This window comes from Psittacula echo (genome assembly GCF_963264785.1).
Source record: "Psittacula echo genome assembly, chromosome: 7".
Classification (NCBI taxonomy): domain Eukaryota; kingdom Metazoa; phylum Chordata; class Aves; order Psittaciformes; family Psittacidae; genus Psittacula; species Psittacula echo.
In genome coordinates, this window is record NC_137740.1 from 35,133,814 (window position 1) to 35,158,873 (window position 25,060).

A 25,060-nucleotide genomic window follows, 5' to 3' on the forward strand; every position below is an offset into this window, starting at 1 on the left:
AGATAACAGGCCGCTGAGACGAATTAATCATCATCTCTTGTCACCCGGCTTCTCGCCCTCCCCCTGCCCTCCTTTCCCGTTCCCCTCCGCGGCCCCCCGGGAAAGAAAAATTGACTTTTAGTCTGAGAAATATATCTGCACTTCAAAAAAAAAAAAAAAAAAAGAAGTGGGGGCAAGAAAAGTGGGTGGCACTTCTGGATGGTGCAATAAAACCCGCGGTACAGCCCTCCTTTTTTTCCCCTACTCTCCTTCTCAGAATACACATCTATACGTGTTTCTGGCCGCTGTTGACCCGGCCGGTTGCGCCTTTCCATCGCAGTGGGATGCAGGGCCGGTTTGGAGGAGCCCTGGAACCCCGCGGGCAGGAACGGGCCCGGCCACCGCCGCGGCCCCCGCCGGCAGGTAGAGCGCAGCCTCCCGCCGGCTCCATTCGTGGGATTCGTTACCAAATAAATACCGGGTGTTGGGGGGGGTGGTGTTAAAAAATAACAGCCGTTTGGGAAGCTGCCGCAAATGGTGGTTCCCGGCCCCAAAGCGGGTTGTCGGGCAAGCAACCACCCGAAAAACCCAAGAAGTTGCATTTCATTTAAAATTATTATTCATAAGCGCAGTGGCGGCGATGAAGAAAATAAGTCGGATAATAAGCCGGGCTCGCCGGCTGCCGGAGCGCCGGGAGAAGCCGTCGGGGCGAACGCAGCGCGGCTCCCGCTCGCCGCAGTGCAGCTGCGGGGCCGCCGCGACGGCGCTCCCGGCCGCAGAGAGCGCGGGGCGAGCGGCGAGGGCCCGAGGCACCGCGTACTGCCGTGGAGCCCCTGCCAGCCCCAGGAGGGGGATGCGGGCGGGGTGAAGCCGGCTGCCGATGTGCCCCCCGGCGGGGCCGCTCCTCCGCGACCTGGCGGTGACCCCCGGCCGCGGGGCCGCTGTCGCTTTAAGCGCGCCGGGAGCGCCGCCGCCGCCCGGGACGGAGGAAAGGGAGGGGGGGATGGCCGCCGACGCGGCTGGGGCTGCCCCGCTTTAAAGAGACAGTGCCCGAAAGGGGAGCGGCGGGCTGGCAGGACCCGACGGGGTGGGCGGGGAGGGGGGGCGGGCAGGCAGGGCCGCGCCGGGCCGGGCGCTGCCCGGGGGTGCGGCGGGGAAGAAGCGCCGCGGGCAGGCTGCGGGCGTGGGGAGGGATAGAGCCGCCCGCCCACCACACACACACTTTTCTCCCATCCCCGGCGGAGAAGTGAAAGAAGTTTGTTTTGCTGAGAGGTGTGTGGTGGGGTTTTCGTTGTTGTTGTTTCCCCCCCCCCCTTTTTTTTTTTCCTTTTCCTCTCTTGAAAAGGGTTGTGTGGGTTTTGGTGCTTTGGTTTTGTTCTTTTTTTCCCCTTTCCTTGCCCCTCTCTCGATAACTTTCTTTGCACACACACACACACACACACACACCCCACGCCAGCCGATAAGACCAAGAGGGGCCGAAAGGGGAAGGTGATGGCGAGCCGGCAGGAACCCGCCGAGCCCTCCCGCCGCTGAGCCTTCCGGGGCTGGCAAGTCTCCCCTCGCCGGCACGGGCCCCCGCTGCCCCGCGACTAATGGTGGAGCGCACCGCGACCGCGCAGCGCCCACCGCAACCCCAGACCTCGACGGCCGCGGCCTCCGCCTGCGTTTGACGCCAAGATGTTGCTTCCAGCTGCCTGAAGGATATTTTTCTCTCTCCCCCCTCCTCCTTGCCCCCGCGGGCTCCCGGCGACACAAGGTAAGAGCGGCGGCGGCGACGCTGCCCACGGCCCCGCGGGACGGGGCCGCGTTGCCCCGTCGGTGCCCGCCGCTCTGCCGGCCCCGGGCCGACCCTCCTCCGCCGCCCCTGGTGTTGGGGGCTGAGTCGTCTTCCCCTGAAGCAGAGCGGGGATTGCTTTGAAAGGGAAAATGAAATGCCCCCTCTCCCAAAAATTTATCGGCTGGGCAGCCTGCGCGCCCGCGGGGGATGGAGCTCGCCTTGCGCGGCCGCGGGGCGGTCGCGGCTCCGCTGGGCCCAGCGCAGCGCGGCCTCGTTTTTGGGGTGGTGGGGTTCGGCGTTAAGCTTTCCACCCTTGTTTTCTGGGGGGAAGGCTGCTCGAGAGGAGAACCCCGGCAATGCCCCGGGGGCCTGATCCCGTCTCCGGGGAGTGGTGACCCGGGCAGCGGCCGCCATACCGGGGCTGCCCCCGGCCCCCCCTGGGGAGAGCAGCTCTCCGCGGGGTTCGTTTAATTAATGAACGTGCGCTGGCTTAGGCTGTATTGTCAGCTCCTGATGGGAAACTTCCGCGGGTTTTCATTAACCCAGTGACACACCGTGCCGATGTTCCCGTCCGCTCGGCGCGGAGGGCAAAAGTGCTTTGGGGCTGGACTGGGATCCGGACGCTTCCCACAAGGAAACAACCTCCTTCTCCCTTTGCTTTTCCTTCGGGGCGTGTGTCTTGAGGTGTTTGTTTGGTTTGTTTTTTTTCCTAAAAACCCCGGTAGTTTGCTGCCGGTGCCCAGCCGGAGAAGTTACACATGTAGCAGTGAGTTTCCTGGGATGCTGGGGAAAGTTTAGGATAGGCCGGTGGTAAAGCTTGATAATAAGTAATGATATTCAGTTGTATGTAATGATTAGTAACTTGTCATAATATTAGAATAGAACATCCTCTTTAGCTTGTCCACAAGCAGTCTCATTAGATTTGTTTATTGTCTGCATAATTGGAATCATTTATTGGTATGTATTGAATCCTGCCATGTTTTGTATGAGTGTTTACATTTTTTTTTTAATTTATTTTCTTTAGTTTGGCATAAGGACTTCTATTATTTGCTTCAATTAAGGGGAGGGATTTAAGTGTTGCACAAAATGGGCTGTTTGGGAAGCATAATACTAAAACAAGATAAATAACTCTGCCTTTCCAATAAAGTTTGATTCAGAACAACAAATATGAAGAGTAAAGGGTGCTGCAAACAATGTAAATCCTGAAACAAAACAGAAACTTCTAATGAAGCCAACATCACCTGTTTTATATTTTTTGTTATAATCCTTGACAAAGTCATATTTAATTAAAATCATAATTTCAAACATAGTCAGTGATGAATGCAGGGAAAATCAGATCGCTTTTAAAGTAACATAATATTTCTCAGCAATAATTAGTCAACATCTCGATTAAGTTTAAACACTTGTCAAGACATTTGTCAGTACATTTATTGTCTTTTTATTATTGTGTATGTATTCTGACTGTCCCCCCCAAAAAAAAAGAAATAAGGTATCACCAGAGAAGCGTATTTCTGAATAAACACACCATTATTATTATTATTATTATTATTATTACTATTATTATTACGGTTGTTATTTTTAGCCATTTGTTTATCTGGAAACCTATGATTTATCTTTTGACTAGTATGGCCAGACAGTGAGAAAAAGATTTACTCTTTCATATTCTTCCTTTTAGATCTTGGATGAGTTTTGCAATGTGAAGTTCTGCATAGATGCCAGTCAACCAGGTGTAGGAAACTGGCTCAAATATATCAAGTTTGCTGGATGCTACAATCAGCACAACCTTGTTGCATGTCAGATAAGTGACCAGGTATGTAGTGTTCACTTTCTGGACTTATTTTTTTTTAAGGAACTTTAGGGTGTCAATGTTAAAAAAAAAAAGAAAAAAGCAGCAGCAATTCACCACAGATTTTGGCCCCTTTGCTGTTATAGCATAAGATAAGGCACAGATGTGAGATGCAGAATGGAATAATTTTGATTATGGGCTATAGTTAATCTGAATTTTTTATTTTTCCATATTGTTGTTCAATTAATAAATTAATTTTTTTTTCTTTTTATTGTTGTACCTGATAAAACCTGGGAGTGCTTTCTTGGGAATACAAAGCCAGTATTTGCTAATTTTGAATTAGAAGCATTTTCTGGCTCCTGGTCCAGTCTAATGTAACAGTCTAGCTGGGCTGTTACGTTAAACCATTGAGTTGGTCAGAAGCTGTAATGTGAAATTAATGTAAAGAGTGGAGGGGAAGACACAAAACTGATAATGCTGCCAATGTAGTTGCATGTTTGGGGCTTCGGATTTGAATGCATATGTGCATGAATATTATTACACTTTCCCATACATGTTGCTGGAACTCGTAATAGCAGGATCCTCAGGTTTTTTTCTTTTCATTTGTTATACCTAAATCCACTCTTTGTTCAGCTGAAATGTTTTTTATCCTTGTGTGTTGGAAAAAAGACTGGGATAGGCAGAGGAAGGATGCAGTGAAGCATTTTGTTTTCAATTATGCTGACGAGTTATTAGGTGTTTCTTGAATCAAGGTTTGCTTTAGTCTGTGGATAATGCATGCCATTATGAAATATTTTAATGAGTGTAGTTAGGTTAAGAAAGTTAAACTCCTTTAAAATAAAATATCTAAAATAGCAAAGCAGCAACTGATTGTGAATTCTTGTTTCCAATCTAAAGTTTGCTACCTGCAACATAGGATTTGATTCATTTAATCAGTGTTTCATTTTCCACCACTTAATTAGCTGCATCAGGTGAATGCTAAAGATTATCTTTAGTTGATTTAATAGCCTTGACAGTATTGAAATAAGAATCACAATCAGTCACAAAGCTTCAATTAGAAATCATTCTTTCTAATCAAGTTCTTTACGTATAGGAAATGAATGTGAGACAGTCTGCTATTTCCAGCACAGCATTATGTGTTTCACTCATGCAAAATAGTTGATTAAAACTGGTTTAAAAAACTTTTTCAGAACCTATAACAAAAGGGGATTTTTTTAATTTTTGACGTTTATAGCTCAGCCCTGAGCACACGTAACATAGAATGAGGCAGCAACTGAGATGTAATTTCTTTTTTATATAGCAGTTTATTTAGCTAAAGAAACCATAAAGATTATTAGTAAATGCAAAATACATTTTCCAAACTGAAACATGCTTTACCCTGAAGAATGATAAATTCTCTGAGTGCAAAGCATTTATGGAACAGTGGTATGGAAGCAAAACTATACAGATTAATTGAAACAGTAATTTCAAATATTCTATGTTTAATAAGAGCTGGCATAGCTGGAAAAGATTAGAAGTGAAATCACGTGCATTGGTCAAAGTAACTTACTGTCTTTGCGTCAGTATTCCTGATCTGCAACTGAAAATACATGCTAGGCTGAAACATCATCATTTACCTCTGCGATGCAGACGCGCACCCGCATTTTGACGGTTTTAGAAGGAAAGTTACGGCACTTTTAACTCTCCTTTTTTAGTGTTTACATTTCTGACATTTGGTAGTGGTGGCTGTACTGCTGCCAATGATTTCTTTCATTCACTGGAGACTTGTTATTTATTTTGCACAGTATCATGCTGTTCATAATTCCATATTTTTATAGCTTATTGTTGCTGAGATTTGCAAATTAAGAATTTGTTGTCCTTTAAGTAGCATGGTCTGAGCTGGGCGCTGTCAGCAAGAGATTGTTGTTCCTATGGCCCTCTGGAAACACTGCACATTTACCCACAAAATTGTACGTGTACTCCAACATTTTATGACCAGAGCCTAAAAAGTTAATGCTAAAAATGTGCTCTTGAATCTTAAAGTGAAAAAGCCTTTCTAACAGCTCCTCCTTCTGCTTTCTTCTGGCACAAGCTCACCAGAGGTAATATAAAATATAATAGGAAGGCAAACTGGGAAATGGACATTACATGGCCAAATGTGTGCATGTACAAGGAGTGACAAATGCAAGTCAGAACTGAGCACGCATGTGTGCCTGTGTATGGACTGCGTGGGGCTGCCTTTGGGTCACTCTGCCTCTGTAGCTCCTAGAAAGAAAGGGGGAAAAGGGGATAAACAAAAAAAATAAAATAAAAAAAAAGCGAGGGGTGGGGTGGGGAAGGAGTTGAAAAAACCCCAAATGTGAAGCCTGAGGACAGGTATCAGTGGTTGCAGTTAGAGCTGGAGGGCAGAAGCAGTACAGCCCAGCTGGGACAGGAAAGCCCAGTTCAGCTGGAGCTGCAGCCAGTGCTGGGTCCAGGGGTGCACTTATAGGTGGGGGGAACCCTGGTTGGTTCTCCCTAGTTCCCCAGGAGGACAAAGTGCCTCCACAAGCCCTAATCGTGCTGGGAGCATCCCTTCTGTGGGAGATGCTGCTTGCTCCTGAGGCACGGACACTCGATCAGCAGTAATTGTTCACCTCTAATTGCTTCAACTCATCTGTAAAATTCACAAGCAAACATTGGGCTGTACCTGAAAAGGTAAAAATCCTGCCAGCGCTCTCAGCCTTATGCTGCCCACAAGCTTATGCTACTAAATTCAAGCTTGACTGACAGACAGGTATGATTCCCAGACTGCTTGAGGCAGGATTTAGATGAATCTCAGCACGATGTGTAATCTAGTCACTCTGCTAAGCTCTACCTTCTGTATTTAACAAAAAGAGTGAAAGAAAAACATTTTTTGTTTTTTTCTTTATTAGAGTTTTTTCAGAGACATACCACCCCACCCCCTGACTCACGGTTGAGGTTAGGTTTCATCACTTAGGATCAACTTTACAAAAGGCCTGGGCTCTTTCTTATGACTATATAAATGAACTTTGCTAAGATGAACAGCTCGATAATGGTGGGATGCAGTCAAAACATGCATGCTGGATACAACTCATGTTTCATTTGATTGGAGGTGGTGTAGGGTTTAAAAGGTGCATTTTTTTTTTATTTTTTTATTTTTTTTATTTCAGACAAGATTGATCTAGGATATCTTTTTGCTGTCTTCCTATTACCTACTGTCATACCCAATCTAACTTGAAGATATGTAATTTAAGATGTGTCTGAGTTAAGAAAATTCCACAAACAGGGCATGCTATTTTTTTCCTTTCCCCAAAGAGACTACAGTGTGTGCAGAGCTGCAGAGAGTCTTGTCACTGCTACTGCCTTGGAATGCATTTTTTCAGCTCAGAGTCAGTTAGGATTCAGTACCAGTTTCTGCTAACTTGGATGGCTCCCCTCTGTTATCATTAAACATCTATTAGTTCAGCTTTTTAATGACTTCAGAATGATTAGCCCTGTTAGGCTTTCTGGCAGCACTGTCATCCCAGCAAAAGCATTATTTTAAAATATATATGTTAATGAAAGTACAGTTGCAAATACAGCAGTGACTATAGCAATGGCGTGTCTGGGGCTGTCACATGTTCTGGGCTTTTTTTCAGGCAGGGATCACGGTCACCTTGAAGCTATAAAATACGTATTTTTTTCTTTTAAGAGGCATAGCTGGTAGCAGGTGAAGTTAAAACTCCTGAATATTGTTTTTATCTGGCTTATTGCTTGCAGAGCTCTAATAGTGATACACCCACATAACACTGTGAAACTGCTCTGAGCTTCCAGTTCTCTTCCCTCTCAACAAAGCAGCTCGTGAAGATTCCCTTTGGTTTATCCATGGAAAACTCAAAGTGGGTCAAGATCAGTTTACTGAGGTTTTGGTTTGCTGAATGTGCTGAGATAGATTTTTGGGGGTTTTTGTTGTGTTTTCTTTCATTTCCTTATACTCAAGTATATGCCAATGCAGTGGGAGAAAAACCAGTAGTACTACACTCTTTAATAACACGCCCAATGTCAGTGATATAAACTTACACGGGTGAACCTACTGCTGTAAGTTTCACCAGATCTGATCACATCTTACATGTTTTACAAACTTTTTTAATCTGCAGACACAGCTTCATGTTTCAGATTTTACTGCCACTGCCCCCACTCCGCGGCAGGCAGCTCGCAGGCAGAAAACGGCGGAGGCTCCTCCAGCAGCCCTGGACACACAGCCACCTGCACAAGTTGTGTATTTAAAGAATAGTTTTAAGGCTTTGTTGTCAGAGAGTGAAATTAAGGTTTTGCCTGTTGCAGGTCAGGAGGGCACACGCATGCTGAGCTCATACGGGGCCCTATTCTGCCATGATTATTTCTATGATTTATTAGTTTATTAAGCAAATAAAGCTTAATCCATCTCCCACTGAAAGTCTGTCTCCAGTGGAGCAGGGTCGTGTTAGTTTAGGGCCGGTGGAACAAGGAGCTCATCGATGGTGATTTTCCACTTAACTGCAGATAGGGCTGAGGCTGTGGGTGAAACTCCTGCCTGGTTTTTACATCTGACTGTGTTGTCTGGAGCTAAATGCACTGGTGGTGTTACTGCTCTCAGTGTCGGCCTGTCCTGACATGACCTAAAATGAATTGTTTAAAACCAAAGGCAGCAACTTCTTTTTGCCATTTCTGCAAAACGATAAGCTTTTTATTGACGGTCCTGTTCAATGAAAGCAGTAAGGCATGTTGTCGCTAAGCAAAAATGCCTTTTTTTTTTTTTTTGTGATGAGAGCTGTCATATCACACTTGTATGCTTGTCAGAAAGAGTATAGAGGATTATATTTGTCCACAGAGCCAGGACAAGACTGCAACTCACTGGACAGTTTGTGTGGTTCATGAATGAAGGTGGGATGTTGGAAGACAGCTGCATGGTGAAGTCAGGAGAATGGGTGGACACACAGAAGTTATGGTCTGGTGTTGGTTGCCAGCAGCCCCCAAGCAGGAGATTTTGAGGGGCTGGAGCAGCTCAGCTGGATGTGACAGTCTCTCACCCAGTCCCATGGCTTTCAGGAAGGCTAAAATTCACCTGAGAAGGGAGAAGACATAAGTATCACTGGGGAGGTGGCCTACAGCCCCTGAAATGCCGAAGAGGATGCCCTGTGGAAGGACATTCTGCTTCTCCCTCCTCGTTTTGGAGGAGCAGGTGGCACCTTTTCCCTTAGAAGGTGGCAAAATGGGATTTCGGTGCCATTTCAGGAGAGTGTCCTTGCTTCAGCTTGATCTGCTTTGGCAGTTTCGAGGCATTTTGGAAACAAGGAAGGAAAGGGTTTGCAGTCCTGGTGCTGAGGCACTGTGGTGCTCCCTCACCATTTTGGCAGGGTGAACAGAAAGGTTGTCCCCTCCCTGCTGGGCTGCCACCCATGTCCCCACAGCCGCTTGCATGCAGGCACTTGCTGAGTTTTGCCTGTGGATTTTTGCTGAAGTTTTCTTTGGGCCTGGTACAGTGCTCAGAAGGACTCCCCTACATTAGCCCTTGAAAAAACTCCAGTTAGTTTCAATTTATCATTTGCCTGAGTATGACAAGAAGAACCTGGCTCAGGTTTCATCACACAGTTCTACAGCTGCAGAAGTTGTTCTTCTAAAATTGAAGAACTGGAGCTAAAATTGAAGCTTCACCATTTGGATCTTTTTCTTTCTTCTTTTTCCCCTCAACTGCTTAATTATGGCTTGTTATGAGGTTATGCATCCGTTTGTCCTTCTCATTTTACTGGCAAGCATAAATCCTGATTTTGATCATGCTCCTTGCTTATTAGTTTTGGACGTTTAATTTGTTTTTCTTTTGAGGCAAGTTCCATTCTTACTCCAAAGCAATGTGGAGGTGAATGCCAGTTGGCAGTATGCATGCCGCCTCTCTGGGCACTTGCTTTCCAGCCCCAGCTTGGGGCATGATCCTCTCGACTGCCCTGGAGCCTCCAAAGGCGTCTGGGAGATGGGGCTGGTGCCTTACTCAGGGTAAACATACCCATGGATTGTAGCATAAGCTGAGAGCCTTTTGGGTGCTGGATGTTGGTGCAGGAGTAGCAACGTGGCACTGGTGGGCTTCACCAGGCTTTCACTGGAGTGCGCTCCACCTTTGGGGTCTTCTGTACCTTCCCACCAATCCATGCAGGGTGGGTTCTCCACTTGGTCCTCCTGCTTCCATCAGTGGGATGCAGGACAAAGCCACTCAGTGCCTTCCCCTGAGGTGCTAGCTGTAGGCTTAATACATCGCCTGGAGGGTTAAAGTACAATAAGCACTGATTCTAAGCAGCGTCTCTCACCTGCCTGAAAATCTGAATTTCCCAGGCAGCACTGAGGTATCTGGAGTGTTTTTCAAAGCTCATGCATACACAGGAATAAAGGCTTTGGTTGGATGCAGCAGAATACAGTTTGTCTCTGGGGCTCAGCATGACACATGCTTGTGTAGCAGCTAGTGCCTTTGCTTATGCTCATCAGATGAAGTGTCACTTTTTCCCCTCAAACCAGCAACTCCCCCTTCCTGGGGGCTGGAGGGCACACTGGCGGGGAGTGAAAGGAGGGTTCAGACAGAGTGGTGCAGGTCTGGCTGGGGCACACGGGATGGCTGGGGTACTTCAAAGTGTGCGGATGGCGGCGGCCAAGTGCACGGCCCTGCGCCGAGCTCACGGGGAGTGCGTTTTCGCTATTATTTCAATTATTACAACTTCCTGAATAGGTTGAAGGTCGTTCATAATTCACGCTTCTGTCATCTTTACACATGCCAAATGTAGTCTATTAAGCATAAATAAAATTTCAAGTGCCTGACCAGGAAAAGTAAACTGGGATTCATAACAATGAGGCCTTATTCATCCATTTTAAAGTAAATTGTGTGTGTTCCTTTCTTTTCTCCCCTCCCCTTTCCCTTTACAGCTTTGCAGTTTGGGAGCTTTTATTTCTGCTCGGTAGCATAAATATATGACCTGCGGTGTAGGCAGGCACAGAGGACTGATGAGTTAGGCCTCCCCCAACTTCTCTCCACCTCAGACCCCCTGAACTTTGAAAGTGTTTCCAGATCTGGATCCGATTTTGCTCTTCCTATATAAACTGCAGTCACACACCGCTGATCCCAGGGCATGTGAAATGTGCATCTGGACTTTGCTTTTATTCCCCCCCTCCTCTGGTTGTTCCTCTACTGTGCAGCAGCTCTTCCTATACTTCTTGAGGCAGACTGCTGTGCACTCTCATGCACTCTCATGTCGTGAACGCAGCTTAACCTGAGAAAGCCAGGTAACAAAATGGGCTTGGTAGGCTGAAGAAGTGATAGAAGAGTCAGAACTGCATCTAAGAAATCTTCAAGCTTTGCAGTTGAAAAGTCCGCTTATTTTACATTAGCGTTTTTTAATACAAAAAAATACTGTCTGTGGTAGAGGTTGCTGTTGTTGCAAAACAGGGGCTGTGGGGTAATTTATGAGCTTTCCCATCTGGGGGCTTGCAGGACCCCTACACTGTCTGCCCTTGGTAGGCTGCTGCTACCTAAAAATTCGAGCAACATGGTTCATTTCAACAGTTAGCTTCTCACTGTTTCTCAGACTGGATAATTCCAGGAAGTTCTAGGTGGGAAGAATGAGAAAAAAGCTTTTCTTGTGAAGTAGCAAGTACAGCTCTTAAAATGAAATTAAATTTACCTGCATGGTCATTTTGGTTGAAAGTTGAATATGTGTTATTTTAGATCCACACTGGAATGCAGTCTGGTATATAAACTAGTTAGTGCAGGTTGGGTTTTTTATACATACAGAAATCTAAAAAACAATTTTCAATAATAATGATTAAAGTTAGTATTTTAATGATAATAATGTCAAAATGCCAGAAATCTGGAAATCTGTCACTTGGACATTGTTTTGAAGAGCGTTAGTTCTGAGATGCAAAATAAAGAAATATCACTTAATCTAAAACATGGTAGGGTTTGACATATTCCATCTTGCCTCCCTGCTGAGGTGCAGAGAGGCTGGCTGGGTAGTTTCTGATGGGTAGCTTAATCATCTCTGGTATTTCTGAATACCAGTGCAGACAGAACAATGGGTTGCAGAGTTTATACCCAGGTTAGGGATTTGTCCCACAGCTTCAAGAAAGATGCTGTGTCATGCGGGGGTCTCCCAAAGAGAAGTGATGCCACCCCAGCACAGCGCTTCATGAACAAGACCCTCTTTATGCCTATGTATGGTCCACGTGTCCTCACTCTGTGATGAGAGGTGAAAATGTCTATCAAAATACCTTTGATGGGGGAGGAAAAATACTGGAGAAGGCTTCGCTGTGGATTTTGTTTGCTTCTTGGTGTGGATGCACTGCTGACCTCAGAAGAACAGCTGAGTTTACATGACTGTGCCACAGAACCTGGGAGCACTGAGGCAAGTCCTGGGCAGAGCCATCCAGGGCCGAGCAGGATCTTTGGCACAGTCCCTTTCAGATGGTGGAGGTCCCACCTGGCTGCGTGGTGGGCCTCATCCTGCTTCCACCCCAGGCAGGTCTGCAGAAGTCTCTCATGTGAGTGTGCAGTGCCATACACCATTTTTTTTGCACCTCAAAACCAGTCAGCAACCAGGCTTATCTTCCACAGGCTGGACCGCAGCTTCCCTTTCAGATGGGTAGAGGCCATCATACTTCTGGAAGGAAAAAAAAACATTTTTCAGTGCATTTATCTTGATAAATGGAAAACCAAGCATCACTTAAAGCAGATATTCACTGAATGTGGCACTGACATCAGATCTGTTTGTGGGTGTTAAAAGCTGTCTTCACTTAAATGCATTTCGGCCTTTGATCAAGTGTTCATTGCCTCAGCTGCATCTCCAGCATGCTGAAGCCCACACAGCAGCCCCACGTCCTCTGGCAACAATGACGGCATCAGCTCCAGAGGGGATTATGGTACCAGGCATTTGCTCAGCTGCATGAAGAGGCATGCATGAGACCTTGCCATGGCTCTCTTGGACCTTTGTACTCTCCAGAATACTCTGTGGAGTTTGAAATCCCTTTGACAAGGGATAAAAATTGCAAGTTCTAGCAGACCCAGTTGATGGTTCAACCAGGGCAGCATGGAAGAAGAAGGAGATGCAGCCTGGCCAGATCAGGCTGCCTATAAACTCCTTCTCCTGGATTTTATGGGAAAAATTTGCCATAAGCAGGGGATTGTGGCATGGGTACCTTGTACCCGATGTCTTTTCCTCAGCATTTCTGGCTCCTGGAGACGGGTGAGCACTGCAGCACTGGGATGAGCTGGCTCTGGCAGCCTTCACTGCTGCTCTTCTGCACATCTCCTCCGGAGCGTTTTGTGGGACAAGGTGAAGAACAGAAAACAAATCCTAGGAAATGCGTCTTTTTTCGTTATTTTTAGGCATTTAGCTCCTATCTGTTGGCAAAGGCCCTTGTGCAGAAAGAAACGATTAGGTTATACGGCCACCTCCTGGAGGACATCGGTATGTGCTCGGCTGCCGGGGCCACCTGATGGCTGACAGTTCATGGGCGACCACGCAAGGAAAATACCCACGCATCCCTAGCTACCGGTACCTACCTTGTGACACACGCATCTGTATGACTTTAAACAGTGGAGGTGATTTTCTGCCTTTCTCCCGGTGCACTGAGTATTGAGAGTTCAGAGCTCGAGAGCAAACCCCTTAAAAATACGTTAGTCCAAGAAAAATGCAAAGGCATGATTTTTTAGTGAAGGAAACAAAGCTGTCATGTGTTTTTGTTTAACAAGGCCTGAGGAAGTTACTAATACTTATTTGAGCTGCTTCATGGAGCTTTTTAGTGTTCTTCATATTTCCTGCTGAGACAGAAAACAGCCACATGGATTTTGGGAATTTCCTTTCGGCAGAGGCTTGCGGTGCCAGTGTATGCTTGCTCTGGGTATATGGACCCAAGGGAGTATGGCCTCTTTGCCCCCACCCCACCCTCACCTGCAGCCTCCTGCTTCCCTGACGGGTCCTTCACAAAGCCTAGAGCTTGATATCACCTGGCCTGGGGGACCAGGAGCCACCAGCCAGGATCACCACCAGCAGTTTTTGGCTGCTCACAGTGTTTCTTCATCCAGGACTAATTTTTCCTTTGATTCCTGTTTGAAGCTGAGGAATAGCCAGGCATTCTGGTTTGCCTAAGCCTCTCACCTCAAAGCTTTCTGGACCTCATAGATAATTGTAATGGGGGTTGAATGCCTGTGGCTTAATCAGCAATATCTTCTCAGATCTGCTTTAGTACCTTTTCTCTGTGCAACGGGAGTTACGTCCCTTACATGGATCACTCAGGGAACCAATTTATGGCTGCTTTGTACATGGATTTGGTATAACTAAGCATGTAAATTGCTGGTGATATTTGCAGTCATCACACAGTTCATTTTGCAGCAGACACTGTTGAAAGCAGTCGTCCTTTTTATCCTCAGAACCCAAAGCACCAATAGCCTTTGGTCTGGAAGGAGCCATAGTTGAAATCAGCACCTCTCCAGCAAATGGCAGCCAGCAGCCACACCAGGACAGGGTCTGGACAAGTGGTTTTCATCCTGTGATACTCACCAGCAATGGTTTATGCCTCTTTGCCTGTTGTGGTAATCACAACAATATATATATAATCATTGCTTTCGATTTTTTCAGATATTCTACAGAGTGGTAGCAGATATTGAACCAGGAGAGGAGCTCTTGCTGTTCATGAAGAGTGAAGAATATTCACATGAAACGATGGCTCCAGACATTCATGGTTAGCCACTTCTTATTGTCTAATCTAATAGAAAGTATCACTGAAGTTAAGCAAAAAATTAGGGAGATTTCTGCTCTGCTGGAATCCTTTCGAAATCTGGGATGGCTTCACTACAGCCCGGGAGGAGAGCTGGACCACGGATGTATTTGTCTGTCTTCTGCCCTAGTGTTTCTCTGAAAGCTGCTCAGTGAACAAATTAGTGTAATATTATCACAACTCCTTCAGTCCTTCTGAAGGGTGAGTGTGCTCTCAAAAGTGATGCTGACACTGGTATTGGAGGGCTTCTGGGTTTATTTTCTTTTTCACTCCATCACTCCAACCTGGTCCAACCAGGAGTGTAGCTTCACTCAGTGTTGCATTTGAATGCAACTGAATGTTTCTTCATTCAGTGTTGCATTTTCACAGAATCACAGAATAATTACGGTTGGAAGGGACCTCTGGAGATCATCTAGTCCAGCCTTCCTGCCAAGACAGTGTCACCTAGAGCAGGTTACACATGAATGTGTCCAGGCAGGGTTTGAATGTCTCCAGAGAGGGAGATTCCACACCCTTCCTGGGCAGCCTGTTCCAGTGCTCTGCCACCCTCAACATAAAGAAGTTCTTCCTCATGTTGAGGTGAAACTTCTTGTGTTTCAGTTTATGGTTACTGCTCCTCGTCCTGTCACTGGGCAGCACTGAAAAGGGTCTGACACCATCCTCCTAGCATCTGCCTTTGAGATACTTACACACATTTTCTACATGTTAATCTGGGCAGCTCTAGTTTGCACAGTTGATATTTCTCAGCATTAAGTCCCTGCAACTCCTAATGTTGTTCAGGTTTTACCTCACTTACTTGAACCTGCCTGTCAGAAACAGAGGTTGGCGGATGTTAACAGGGTAGTAGTAAGGCTTCAAGATTGAAACCTAATCAAAACCTGATCATTCTGTGTGTATTGCAAAAGGAGAACAAGAGTCCATGTCCTCATCTCTAGGCTGTGTTGCTCCTGCAGGACCTGTACAGACCCTGATTATGAGTTATTTTTTTGTCACTTAGCCAAACAACTGTTACTCTTATCACCTTGAAAAGAGAAAAATCTCAAGTTGTTAATGTTGTTGTCACTTGTGATAACACTTGAGACATTTTTCCTCCTTGCGCTCATTTGTTACTCATCTGACTCACAGATTCTGGGTCTGAAACTCCTGAGCTCTTGCTCAGATTTGTCCCCCACCTCCAAAAGCTTCTTTTGCTCTGCTGTCAATCAGGCAGTGGGTTATACAGCCACAGTGGGGACTGGGTGTGGGATATCTACTTGATGCCTGTTAGGTTGCAGTTTATGCAAATGTGGACGTTTTACAAATTCTCAGGGATTCAGGGACAGTACACAGGGTTTTTCCGAGGGCTCACATCAGGGGCTCACGTTCTTACAACTGCCTGTACATTTAAAGAAATATCTTTTGTTATCTTAAGAAGAAGTTGGGGATTATTCATGAGTAACTTTGTTTAGTTATTGCTAAAGATGTCCCACTTTTCAAGCATAGTGTTCGCCATGCCTAGTCCCTATGGTCAAGCAGCTAATGTATTTCCTGGCACCAGAGGAAATCTCTGCAGTCACATGCAAGAATATGTCCCACAGGTCTAATTTAGAAGAAGATTGAGCCAAATTATTGCTTGTGGACAGTTGGCAACAGAGCCCTATGATGCTTTCTCTGCAACAGCTGTCAAGCTATAACCAACTACATACATTAGAGATTTCAGCAAGACTCCTCAGTGCCTTTCTGACTTGGAGCCCCATGGCATTTATATCTGTAGGGCAGGTAACACTCCAAAGTGACACTCTAGCGATCTTGTATGCTCATTTTCAGTAAGAAACACATGATTTATGGAATTTAAAAGGAGGGCTCCAACTTCACGTGTCTCTGGCTTACTTTGAACACAGTTGGGTGCTGCAAAAGTACTCTCAGGGAAATGAAGGGATTTTTCAAAACTCTATAAACACCCTTCTGGCTATTTTAGATGCTGATGTTCATGTCTAAATTAGTCTTCTTCATTCAGAAACTCAGAGACTGTAAGCCTCCACTGGACATCCACCTAAGACCCTGTATTTCCCCATTTAGGATAGTACATAAAGACGCTGACTTTTTTCCTAAGCCAGCGTTAGGAACCCCTATTGGGTGTCACCCAGGGAATTAACAGGTAGTATTGCACTGTCATATACTGTAGAATTAAAGCATTATTATAAAGTATTCTAAGGCATCCTTGTTTCTTTTGAGGTTCTTCTCTCTTCCACTGACTAGCCATTTATTTAACCACAGTGTCATCAAACTCCTGCTGGGATAGTAGTTAAAAATGACTGAAAAGTGATGAGGTCTCCCTGTGCCCAACCGCTTTGTCTTCCAGAGGAGCGCCAGTATCGCTGCGAGGACTGCGACCAGCTCTTTGAGTCCAAGGCTGAGCTTGTAGACCACCAGAAGTTCCCCTGCAGCACACCTCATTCTGCTTTCTCCATGGTGGAGGAGGACTTCCAGAAAAAACTTGAGAATGAGAATGACCTTCAGGATGTGCATGAAATCCAGGAGTGTAAAGAGTGTGATCAAGTCTTCCCAGACTTACAAAGGTGGGATTGGATGCTTCAAACATTATTGAATGAGGCAAATTCTGTAATGGCGTCAGATCATGCGGGGCATTCTCTAGGGCAGAACCTGATACTTTCATTTTATATACAAACCAAAACCAAAGATGAGTAAGACTTCTGTGCCAATTGCTGTTTTATGGCATAGAAAACAATGGAGTCTCAAAAATATCAGAAATTTGGTCCTTATACTGAAGTCCTTTGTAGGGACCTTAAATTAAGAACTAGATCTTCTAATAATCACATCTTTTGCTGGCATGAATTGGGCTTGTTGCAGTGAAATTAGAGGAGTGATGATTGTTCAGATCAATTAAGCTCTTTGGTTTTAGGTAAAAATAACTTACAACATCTCCAAGTGGTGTTCACTGACATTGCAGTTTTTATCTTTGCAAATAAACTGTGCTAGTTAGAGGCATGTTCTAGTTGTGCTGAGAGAGTTGGGGTTGTTCAGCCTGGAGAAAAGAAGGCTCTGGGGAGACTTTACAATAGCCTTCCAGTACCTACAAGGGGTCTACAAGACCTACAGGAAAGTTGGAGAGGGACTTTTTACAAGGGCTTGTAGGGATAGGACAAGGGAGAATGCCTTTAAACTGAAAGGCAGTAGATTTAGATTAGATATTAGGATGAAATTCTTTACTGTGAGGGTGGTGAGGCACTGGTGTAGGTTGCGTAGAGAAGTGTTCAAGGTCAGATTGGATGGGGCTTTGAGCAACCTGGTCTAGTGGAAGGTGTCCCTGCCCATGGTCGGGGGGTTGGAATTGGGTGGCATTTAAGGTCCCTTCCAACCCAAATCATTCTATGATATATATGTCTATATGTTAATATATATTTATAGCTGTACTGTCTTGAGACACTGGGGTTCCTCTTTTTCTCATATATATATATATGTTTATAAACAGACCCATGTTCATATGTACCTGAAATATGCGTAGAATGTAAATAGAAGTTGTGACTTTTATATACAGGGTATCATTTACGTATTTCCTGTCACTATAATTTTTGTGGCTACTTAAAATACTGTATTGCAGTGCAGATTACAACAAATTTTGAAAATTACTGAAAGACATTGAGAGTACACAAGAGCTTCTGCAGCACATCACTCACAGATTTACATTAGTGCTTTTCCGGACCAGGGGCAGGTTGACCCCAGCCAACATTTGATAGTAATGCTGAGGTATCTCAATAGCAAATTCCTGGGCCAGATCTTCCACTGTGATAAGGCAGTGCATTCCATAAGAAGCTGGTTTACAGCAGCAGCAGACCTGGGACAGTATCTTTTGCTTTCAGCCAGAATCTGTAGCACAGCTTTCACACTCCCACAGTGACTTCTTCCCTCTCCACATTGTGTGGGCACGACCAAAGTGAGTATTAACTGCCCTTTAGGGACAGCAGTGTATTTATTTGCATTGCTTAATAATGATAAGCTCCTTAAATATTGACTTGTCAATATAGAGTATTTGTGGGTTTGTATTTTTCATAGAAATCTTTACTAGTCCATGAGTCAGGGTGTTGTGCTGACTGTTGGAGGTTAGCATGGATTTGTGCATGCCCAGGGTTAACCCCATTGGACAACTGCTCCTGTATCCTTCAGGTGCTGGTTCTGCAAGATGGAGCCCTCTCTCCCAAAACACAGGTGCTCCTTAGGTCCTCTTGATGGAGCAGAGGTGGCTCAGCATCTTGAGGAATGTCTTAGGTCAGTGTACTGTATGACCTGATCCTTACACGTCTGCAAAATTAATGACACCAAAATTAAAACACGATGTGTCAAACATTGCTCCCCACATACTAGGTCAACCAGGTTGAGCTGGAATTTATACAGGCACAGGGTCTTATTCTCCAGCTAATATTAAGCAGTATGCAGTATGCTAATATTAAGCATATGTGGCTTCATGTGTCTAATTTTCAATCTGAGTGATTGATTTGGAAGGGCTGATGTAGGTAGATAAAGTCAAAAGGGTTGCAGCAGTGTGGGTGAGGCAAGAGTCTGGACTGTAGCATTTTTCCATGTTGTGAGTTATTCAGTGTTAAAGTTCTTTTCTGCCTGCAAACCAGAGGACGATATCTAACATATGGGAATCATTGAGGAAATGTAAATTTAGCTTAAAATATTAAATATTGAAGAGAAAGGGCAGAAAACAAAGAACGAGTCATCATAAATAGATGGGCAGTACCGTAAGAAAGAGTGAAAAATGAGAGAGAATGCAGTCATTCTCTGAACTCTTGAATTATTGAAAGGCTAATAACACCACAAAGACAGTTTGCAGCAAAAAAGTACCAAAGTGTGCTATATCCAGATTATATAGAACAAAAGGTCTGAATGAGACATGCTTGAGGGTGTGTGTAATTAAATGGAGAAAGAGCTGAGCAGGAAGATGGAGATCTGAGGGGCCAGGACAGCCCAGTGCTGATGGCAGATCATGTAGCCATGGCAGGTGCCTGTGAGCTGGTGCCAGAGCTAGGGACAAGAGTCTCTCTGGTCTTACAGTGAAATTGTTTACCAGTGCATGATGGAGAGTCAATTGTTCTAGAAGTATTAGGAGGGGAAGCCAGAATTATTTTTCTCCCCCAGAGGAAGAAGACTGAAAAGGGTTAGAAGTAAAGAGCATCCGCAGGGTGAACGTACTTCCATTACCTGTGGTTGAGAATGGTCGTTGTTGTTAGGGCTGCACAACCCAAACAAGACTGTAAACCCAGCAGGTTTTGTCCACTGATTCGGCAGAGATCAGTGGGAGCTTCACTTGAGGAAAGATTGATGTGCTTTGGCATCCCAGGCTAAAAATCACAGTTTGCAGTGCTTTTTTTGTGAATCCACTCTTACATTATGTAGTGATCCTCAAGTAATAGTTGGGACTCTGTATGTGACCAAGCAATACAGGTGTTTAGAAAAATATAATTTCTACAAATGAATAATAAAACAGGAATTGAGAAAATTCAGAGACAAAAGTGAATTCAAAGATGTGCAGCAGAAATTATGTGGAGATTGAATACCCTATTAATAGACTGAGTAAGCTACAATTGAACATAGTTAATAACAATCAAATATAACTTCTGTCATAGTGTACCATATTTTGAGGCTTTTTATGCTCACCCTGTCCTACTCCATTGGAGTTTCTCCTCATCTATTTCTGTTGTAAGAAAAATTAACTCCCATTAAAGGAGTGGAATTATGTCAGCTGGTGGGATCCAGGGTGTGCTTAGAGGTAAAATCATAAGGTAGAAATAATTCAGACTGCAGGGAAGAATTACCAGAGTGAAATACTGAGAGGTGTATGAAATAATCTCCTTAGGGAGCAATGTCAGCATCATCTCCTGGAGCATTTGCAAGTGGCCTGCCAAAACACGAGAGGATGTGTTATTCTGGTAGGAGCAGGATGTTCTGCCTGGCTGGGGTGAACCTGGTAATCAAAGGACTTGGGTCCATCAGGATTGGGCCTTCGGGGGTTTTTTAATTATTTATTTTTTTCTGTAATTATGTGTTCTGCTGTCTTCTCTTCCTATAAACCAGTGATAAACCCTCACTGAGCCCTATTCCTGTTTCCACAGCCTGGAGAAGCACATGCTGTCACATAGCGAGGAGAGGGAGTACAAGTGTGACCAGTGCCCCAAAGCTTTTAACTGGAAGTCCAACTTGATACGCCACCAAATGTCGCACGACAGCGGGAAGCACTACGAGTGTGAAAACTGTGCCAAGGTACAGTGAATTTGTAGGCTGCCTGGCACTTCTTGTGCTGCTGGATGCTGGGGAGCATGGAAATGGGGATGCCTGGGGCTGGGATGCTGGAGGGCATAGAGCTTCTGCCATGCTCCAGTTTTGCAGGGGTTTACAATTCTACTTTATAAATATGTTATTTTTCTGCCCCTTTTGATTTGGAAATGGCTGTGGAGTTTGAAATGGGTGCTGATGCAGGTTGTAGAGCATCCCTGAGCTCAGGGCTTGTGCTTTGTAAGGGCTGGTGGGGTGTAAGGAGGATCACTGAGGGGCAAGAAACTCTAGGGAAATGCAGGGCGAATGGGTCCCCTAGGCTGCGTGCCAGCTCTTGGGACCAGAAACTTCAGGACACTGTTGCAGTGTATCAAAATAAATAGCAATGGGTACCAGCTGCGCAAGATGAGCGTAACTATCTCATCTCTAGAGCATCTCTATAACTTCTCAGCACCGGGCTTGCTGTATAGATCATTTGCATAGGATGTGGTGCTCCGTATTGCCTTTTATCAGATTCCCAAAGCTTAAGCCTTTTGCATGAGGACTTCCTTGTTTTTAAGTAGATTTGCTGCAATAATGGGAATTCTATATTGAGCTGACAGTTGTAAGATGCAACCAAGCCCTGGGTGCTAGGACTATGTCATGTACAGGATTTCTTGCTGTCACACACTCAGTTGTTGCTTTTAAGTATTTCTATTGGAGTAATGTTTAGAGGTTTCAAACAGCCACATTTTGACTCATTTTCTGTGAAGTCCCTGACCTCTCAAACGTGCAGTTTCTAATGGCAGGATCAAATTCAGCTGCTGCAGTGGCTGCAAAGGGGTTAACAGATCCAGCAAATACTTAGGTGATCCTGGGAAACTGAGACGCCATCCTGTAGGCACAGCTCCCATTGACATCTGTTAGTGAGGTTTTTAATCTTAAAGACTCCAGATAGCTCTAAGGTTTGAATTTTAAAAGACTCTTGTAATAACTGGCTTCTTCAGCAGTCAAGTTTCTTGGTTAATCAGTACTCATTTCCTAGCAGGTTTTCACGGACCCCAGCAACCTTCAGAGGCATATTCGTTCCCAGCATGTTGGGGCTCGTGCTCATGCTTGTCCAGAGTGTGGTAAAACCTTTGCCACTTCTTCAGGCCTCAAACAGCATAAACACATCCACAGCAGTGTCAAACCTTTTATATGTAAGTCTTCAACTAAATGTCTTTGGTTAAGTTATGTCTCTTGTCATAAAGCAGTGTAATCTGGAAGCAGGAGGTTGTGTTGTGCTCCTTTCAAGTTTCTCAGTGGTTTCACAGGGGCTGTGAGTTATTATATGAGTTCTGGGTAATTTGTAGTCCAATGCGGAGCATTATTTTCATATGGTTTTCCTTTTCAGACACTTTATGCTGTATAAATGCACCTGTTGTCCTTGGGTTACTTTTTCCGTGCACAGAAGCAGAGAGCAAATGGGGAGTGAGATTTAGCAAGAAAGAGCCGTCCCAGTCTTGGTGGCTGCAGCCTTGTTGCTTTGCACTGTGCCAAACTAGCTGCTCTGCCTCCTGCTCCTCTGCAGCAGCAGTGGTCCCAGTGCTGCACCCTATCCTGGATCCAGCCCTGCTCTGCAGGGCAGGGTTAGTGCTGGCACAAGGGAGGAGGTAGCAGTGGCAGTGTGGTGGCACTGGTTGCCAGTACAGTTGGGACACGCTGTGAATTAGGAAAAGCCAGCAGTTCCTGGAAGGCAGCTTTCCTTTTGGGGTTAATTTTGGTCTACAGAGTCTCCACAGCAGATGCCATGACTTTTGCTTGAGTTGGAAAATAAACCTTAGAGGCAGTAAATTTCAGTCAGAGGAGCTTGCCGCCCTCCCAAGGCTCCTGTGGACACCCCAAATTTAAGTATCAAGTTGAGCTATTAGATCTTCACCAACAGCTGCTGCAGGCATAAAACTTTCCTCATATGTGGGCCTGACTCTGTACTGGCCTGTAAATTGGATCCTCAAAGTTTCACGGCTTAGGTTCACTGCTGAGCCAGATCCTACTAGGCAACGGTGCAGGTTGCTTTCTCTCCCTTTCACCAAGGATAATTGGTGAAAGAATACTGTTCTTGGTATACTTCTTGGTATTCTTCACAAAGAATATTGTTCTTGGTAGTGCTAATCTTCATCACAGTCTTTTCAGACACCTGATATAGCTTGAAAGGTACATTGTGACCACCTCCTATACTTGTCTGTTAAACTTCATCTTCTGCTGCTCTCAACAATAATTTACCAAAATGTCAACACCACACCTGAAACAAAGTGTCAACTTCACACTAAGATAATTCCTCAAGAGGAGTAGTGGCTTGAAACACTCATTTGTGTGAAATCTGTATACCTGACTTTGGGTTAGATAATAACTTTGGTTTGGGCTTCTTCAATGAGAAAATGTATAATTAGATCCAGTAATAAATATCACTAATAATTTTTAAACCTGATTACAGCTTAAGTAATTACACTTAAAGATTATAATTATTAGAGAACAGTAACTTCTGGCTAGGCAGGGAGACTTCAAATGATCCTGTTGCAGTGCCCTACATAAAAGTCTGTAAGTGGCACCTCTTATAAACGAAATAATCTCTCAAATGCTCTTTGTAACTATTTATTCTGATAAATCAAACTAGCAACCAAGATTCTTCATATGTACAGTGTGAGGGATGAAAACCCATTGAACAACCTATGAGTAACAGCCATGTAATTGCAGAACAAAAGGGTTTGGAGACCACATGTTTGGTAGGCTTTGCTGAGCGATGGGAGGGAGGTAGGGTCACCTAAAGGAGATATCTGTTTTCCACCAGAAGGCCACACACCATGATTTACTTGTACCAGTCTGTTTATGGCAACTGTCTCTTATTACAGTACACCACCCAAGCTTGAGTGAAAACTCACCAACACTAAGGTAATTACTCACTGCCTTCACAAAATCTCCAGCTTCTCCAAATAGAAACCACATGCCATAATAGACTGAACATATTCAAAATAGTACAGTAATTTTTTTAATAAGCAGAAAATATGCAAACTAATTGCTGGCTAATTTGGGGTCTAGAGAGACTTGCGGTACACAGTGTGAGCAGGCATGAGATGAATTTTTGCAATTTGGGAACCCGATTGGGAATTTGTGTTAAACATGGGGTCTGTAGATCAATAAAACCTGCAACAGAAGAAGCTTCCGTTAGAAATTAGTTGCTTAAAAGTATGGCACTGAGATTTAAAGGGTGTAATAAGGTGTAATAGGAGAAGTCAAACACAGCTTCTGTTGCTTAGATATGTGGAAGCAATTAAAGTTGATAACCATCCGCATCCACTAAAGTCTAAGCAAAACTTTACTTGGAAATAAGTCATGTGAAGGAAAAGAGGTAGATCGTATAGCATGAATTTATCTGATGAGTCCTGACTCCTGAGATATCCACAGAGGTTGAGGTGGCACAACTGATTTAGACAGAGTCTCTGCGCTTCGCTGATGCCATGTGACATCCCAGCTTCAGGCAGCAGTCCCCAAGAGAAGACGACTCTGGGAAGTAAGGGCTTCAGGCCTGGGCCCAAAATTTCTTTGCCAGCCTTGAAAGCCCATGGGTTGAATAGACTGCTTGTTAAGTGCAAGAAGCACCTTGAGCAAGTAGCGCCTCATTAAATAATTGTAAATAACTTCAATGCTCAAAAAGTTAGTCTTTGGTCCAATTGGTAACTGATTGAGATTATAATAATAAATATTTACATATTGTAACAGTATCCCCATTATTGTTTTTATTTAGTTTTAAAATTAGGATAAAATATATTTAGTCAAATGATAAATTTGCATATCTCCTTTACTAGTTTGTAAGGATATCTTTCAGTTGTGTGTATTTTGCTTTTCTCCAGAGTAGAATATTTCTTGGTTCTGTTGATCTTTGAGCATGTTAATGGAGAATAATAATTTAATAAGGTACCAATGCTTTTTAAAGGAGAACTTTCCAAACTTTAGGAAGACCAAATCTGTGGCATTACACCCCTTTTCACCTGCTTGCCACTCTAACCTAATTGAGTGAAATGTTATATTTAATACATTCATGTGGATAAGAAATAGGCTCTCACACAACCTGTTAGAAGATCAAAAGCTAACATAACATGGTTTGTTTTGAATTCTGTATTAGCCTTGCCTTGTAAATGCATGTATTGGAGATTTTCTTTTTCTTGAAAAGCATGTATGGTTGATGCTCTGCTGCTTATATGTTAGGCATAACTCTATCAGTGTTTATTGATAGAGTTATCCTGCTTTACACAAAGAAAGGAGTTGACCCATAATGTTCACGATGAAGCTTGTGCAAACATATGGGTATGTCACTCTGAGTCACTTTGATTTTGGTTTCTGTGATCAACCTGATGGGAGCAGGGGTGATTTTTGTGTAAGACCTCAACAGTGAAGGTAAGGGGCCTGATTCTGTACTGTGAAGTATGGAGGTGACTCTCATTTGTAGGAGCAGAAACCTTACACCTACAATT

General features: G+C 44.4%; 1 protein-coding gene across 5 annotated transcripts in view; it reads left to right on the plus strand.

The window, feature by feature from the left end:
* MECOM (MDS1 and EVI1 complex locus) overlaps nt 1-25,060 on the plus strand; it is a gene marked incomplete at its 3' end in the record, with an annotated part of 343,754 nt that overhangs the window by 293,008 nt on the left and 25,686 nt on the right. For 3 of the 5 annotated variants that reach the window (XM_080622516.1, XM_080622518.1, XM_080622519.1), the window contains exons 3-7: nt 3,432-3,566; nt 14,156-14,258; nt 16,636-16,852; nt 20,411-20,558; nt 21,598-21,751. In XM_080622516.1, the coding sequence (XP_080478642.1) occupies nt 3,432-3,566; nt 14,156-14,258; nt 16,636-16,852; nt 20,411-20,558; nt 21,598-21,751 (757 nt within the window). Of the gene's footprint in view, nt 1-3,431; nt 3,567-14,155; nt 14,259-16,635; nt 16,853-20,410; nt 20,559-21,594; nt 21,752-25,060 lie in introns of all 5 variants that reach the window. The other 2 variants (XM_080622515.1, XM_080622517.1) reach the window with 1 other exon arrangement.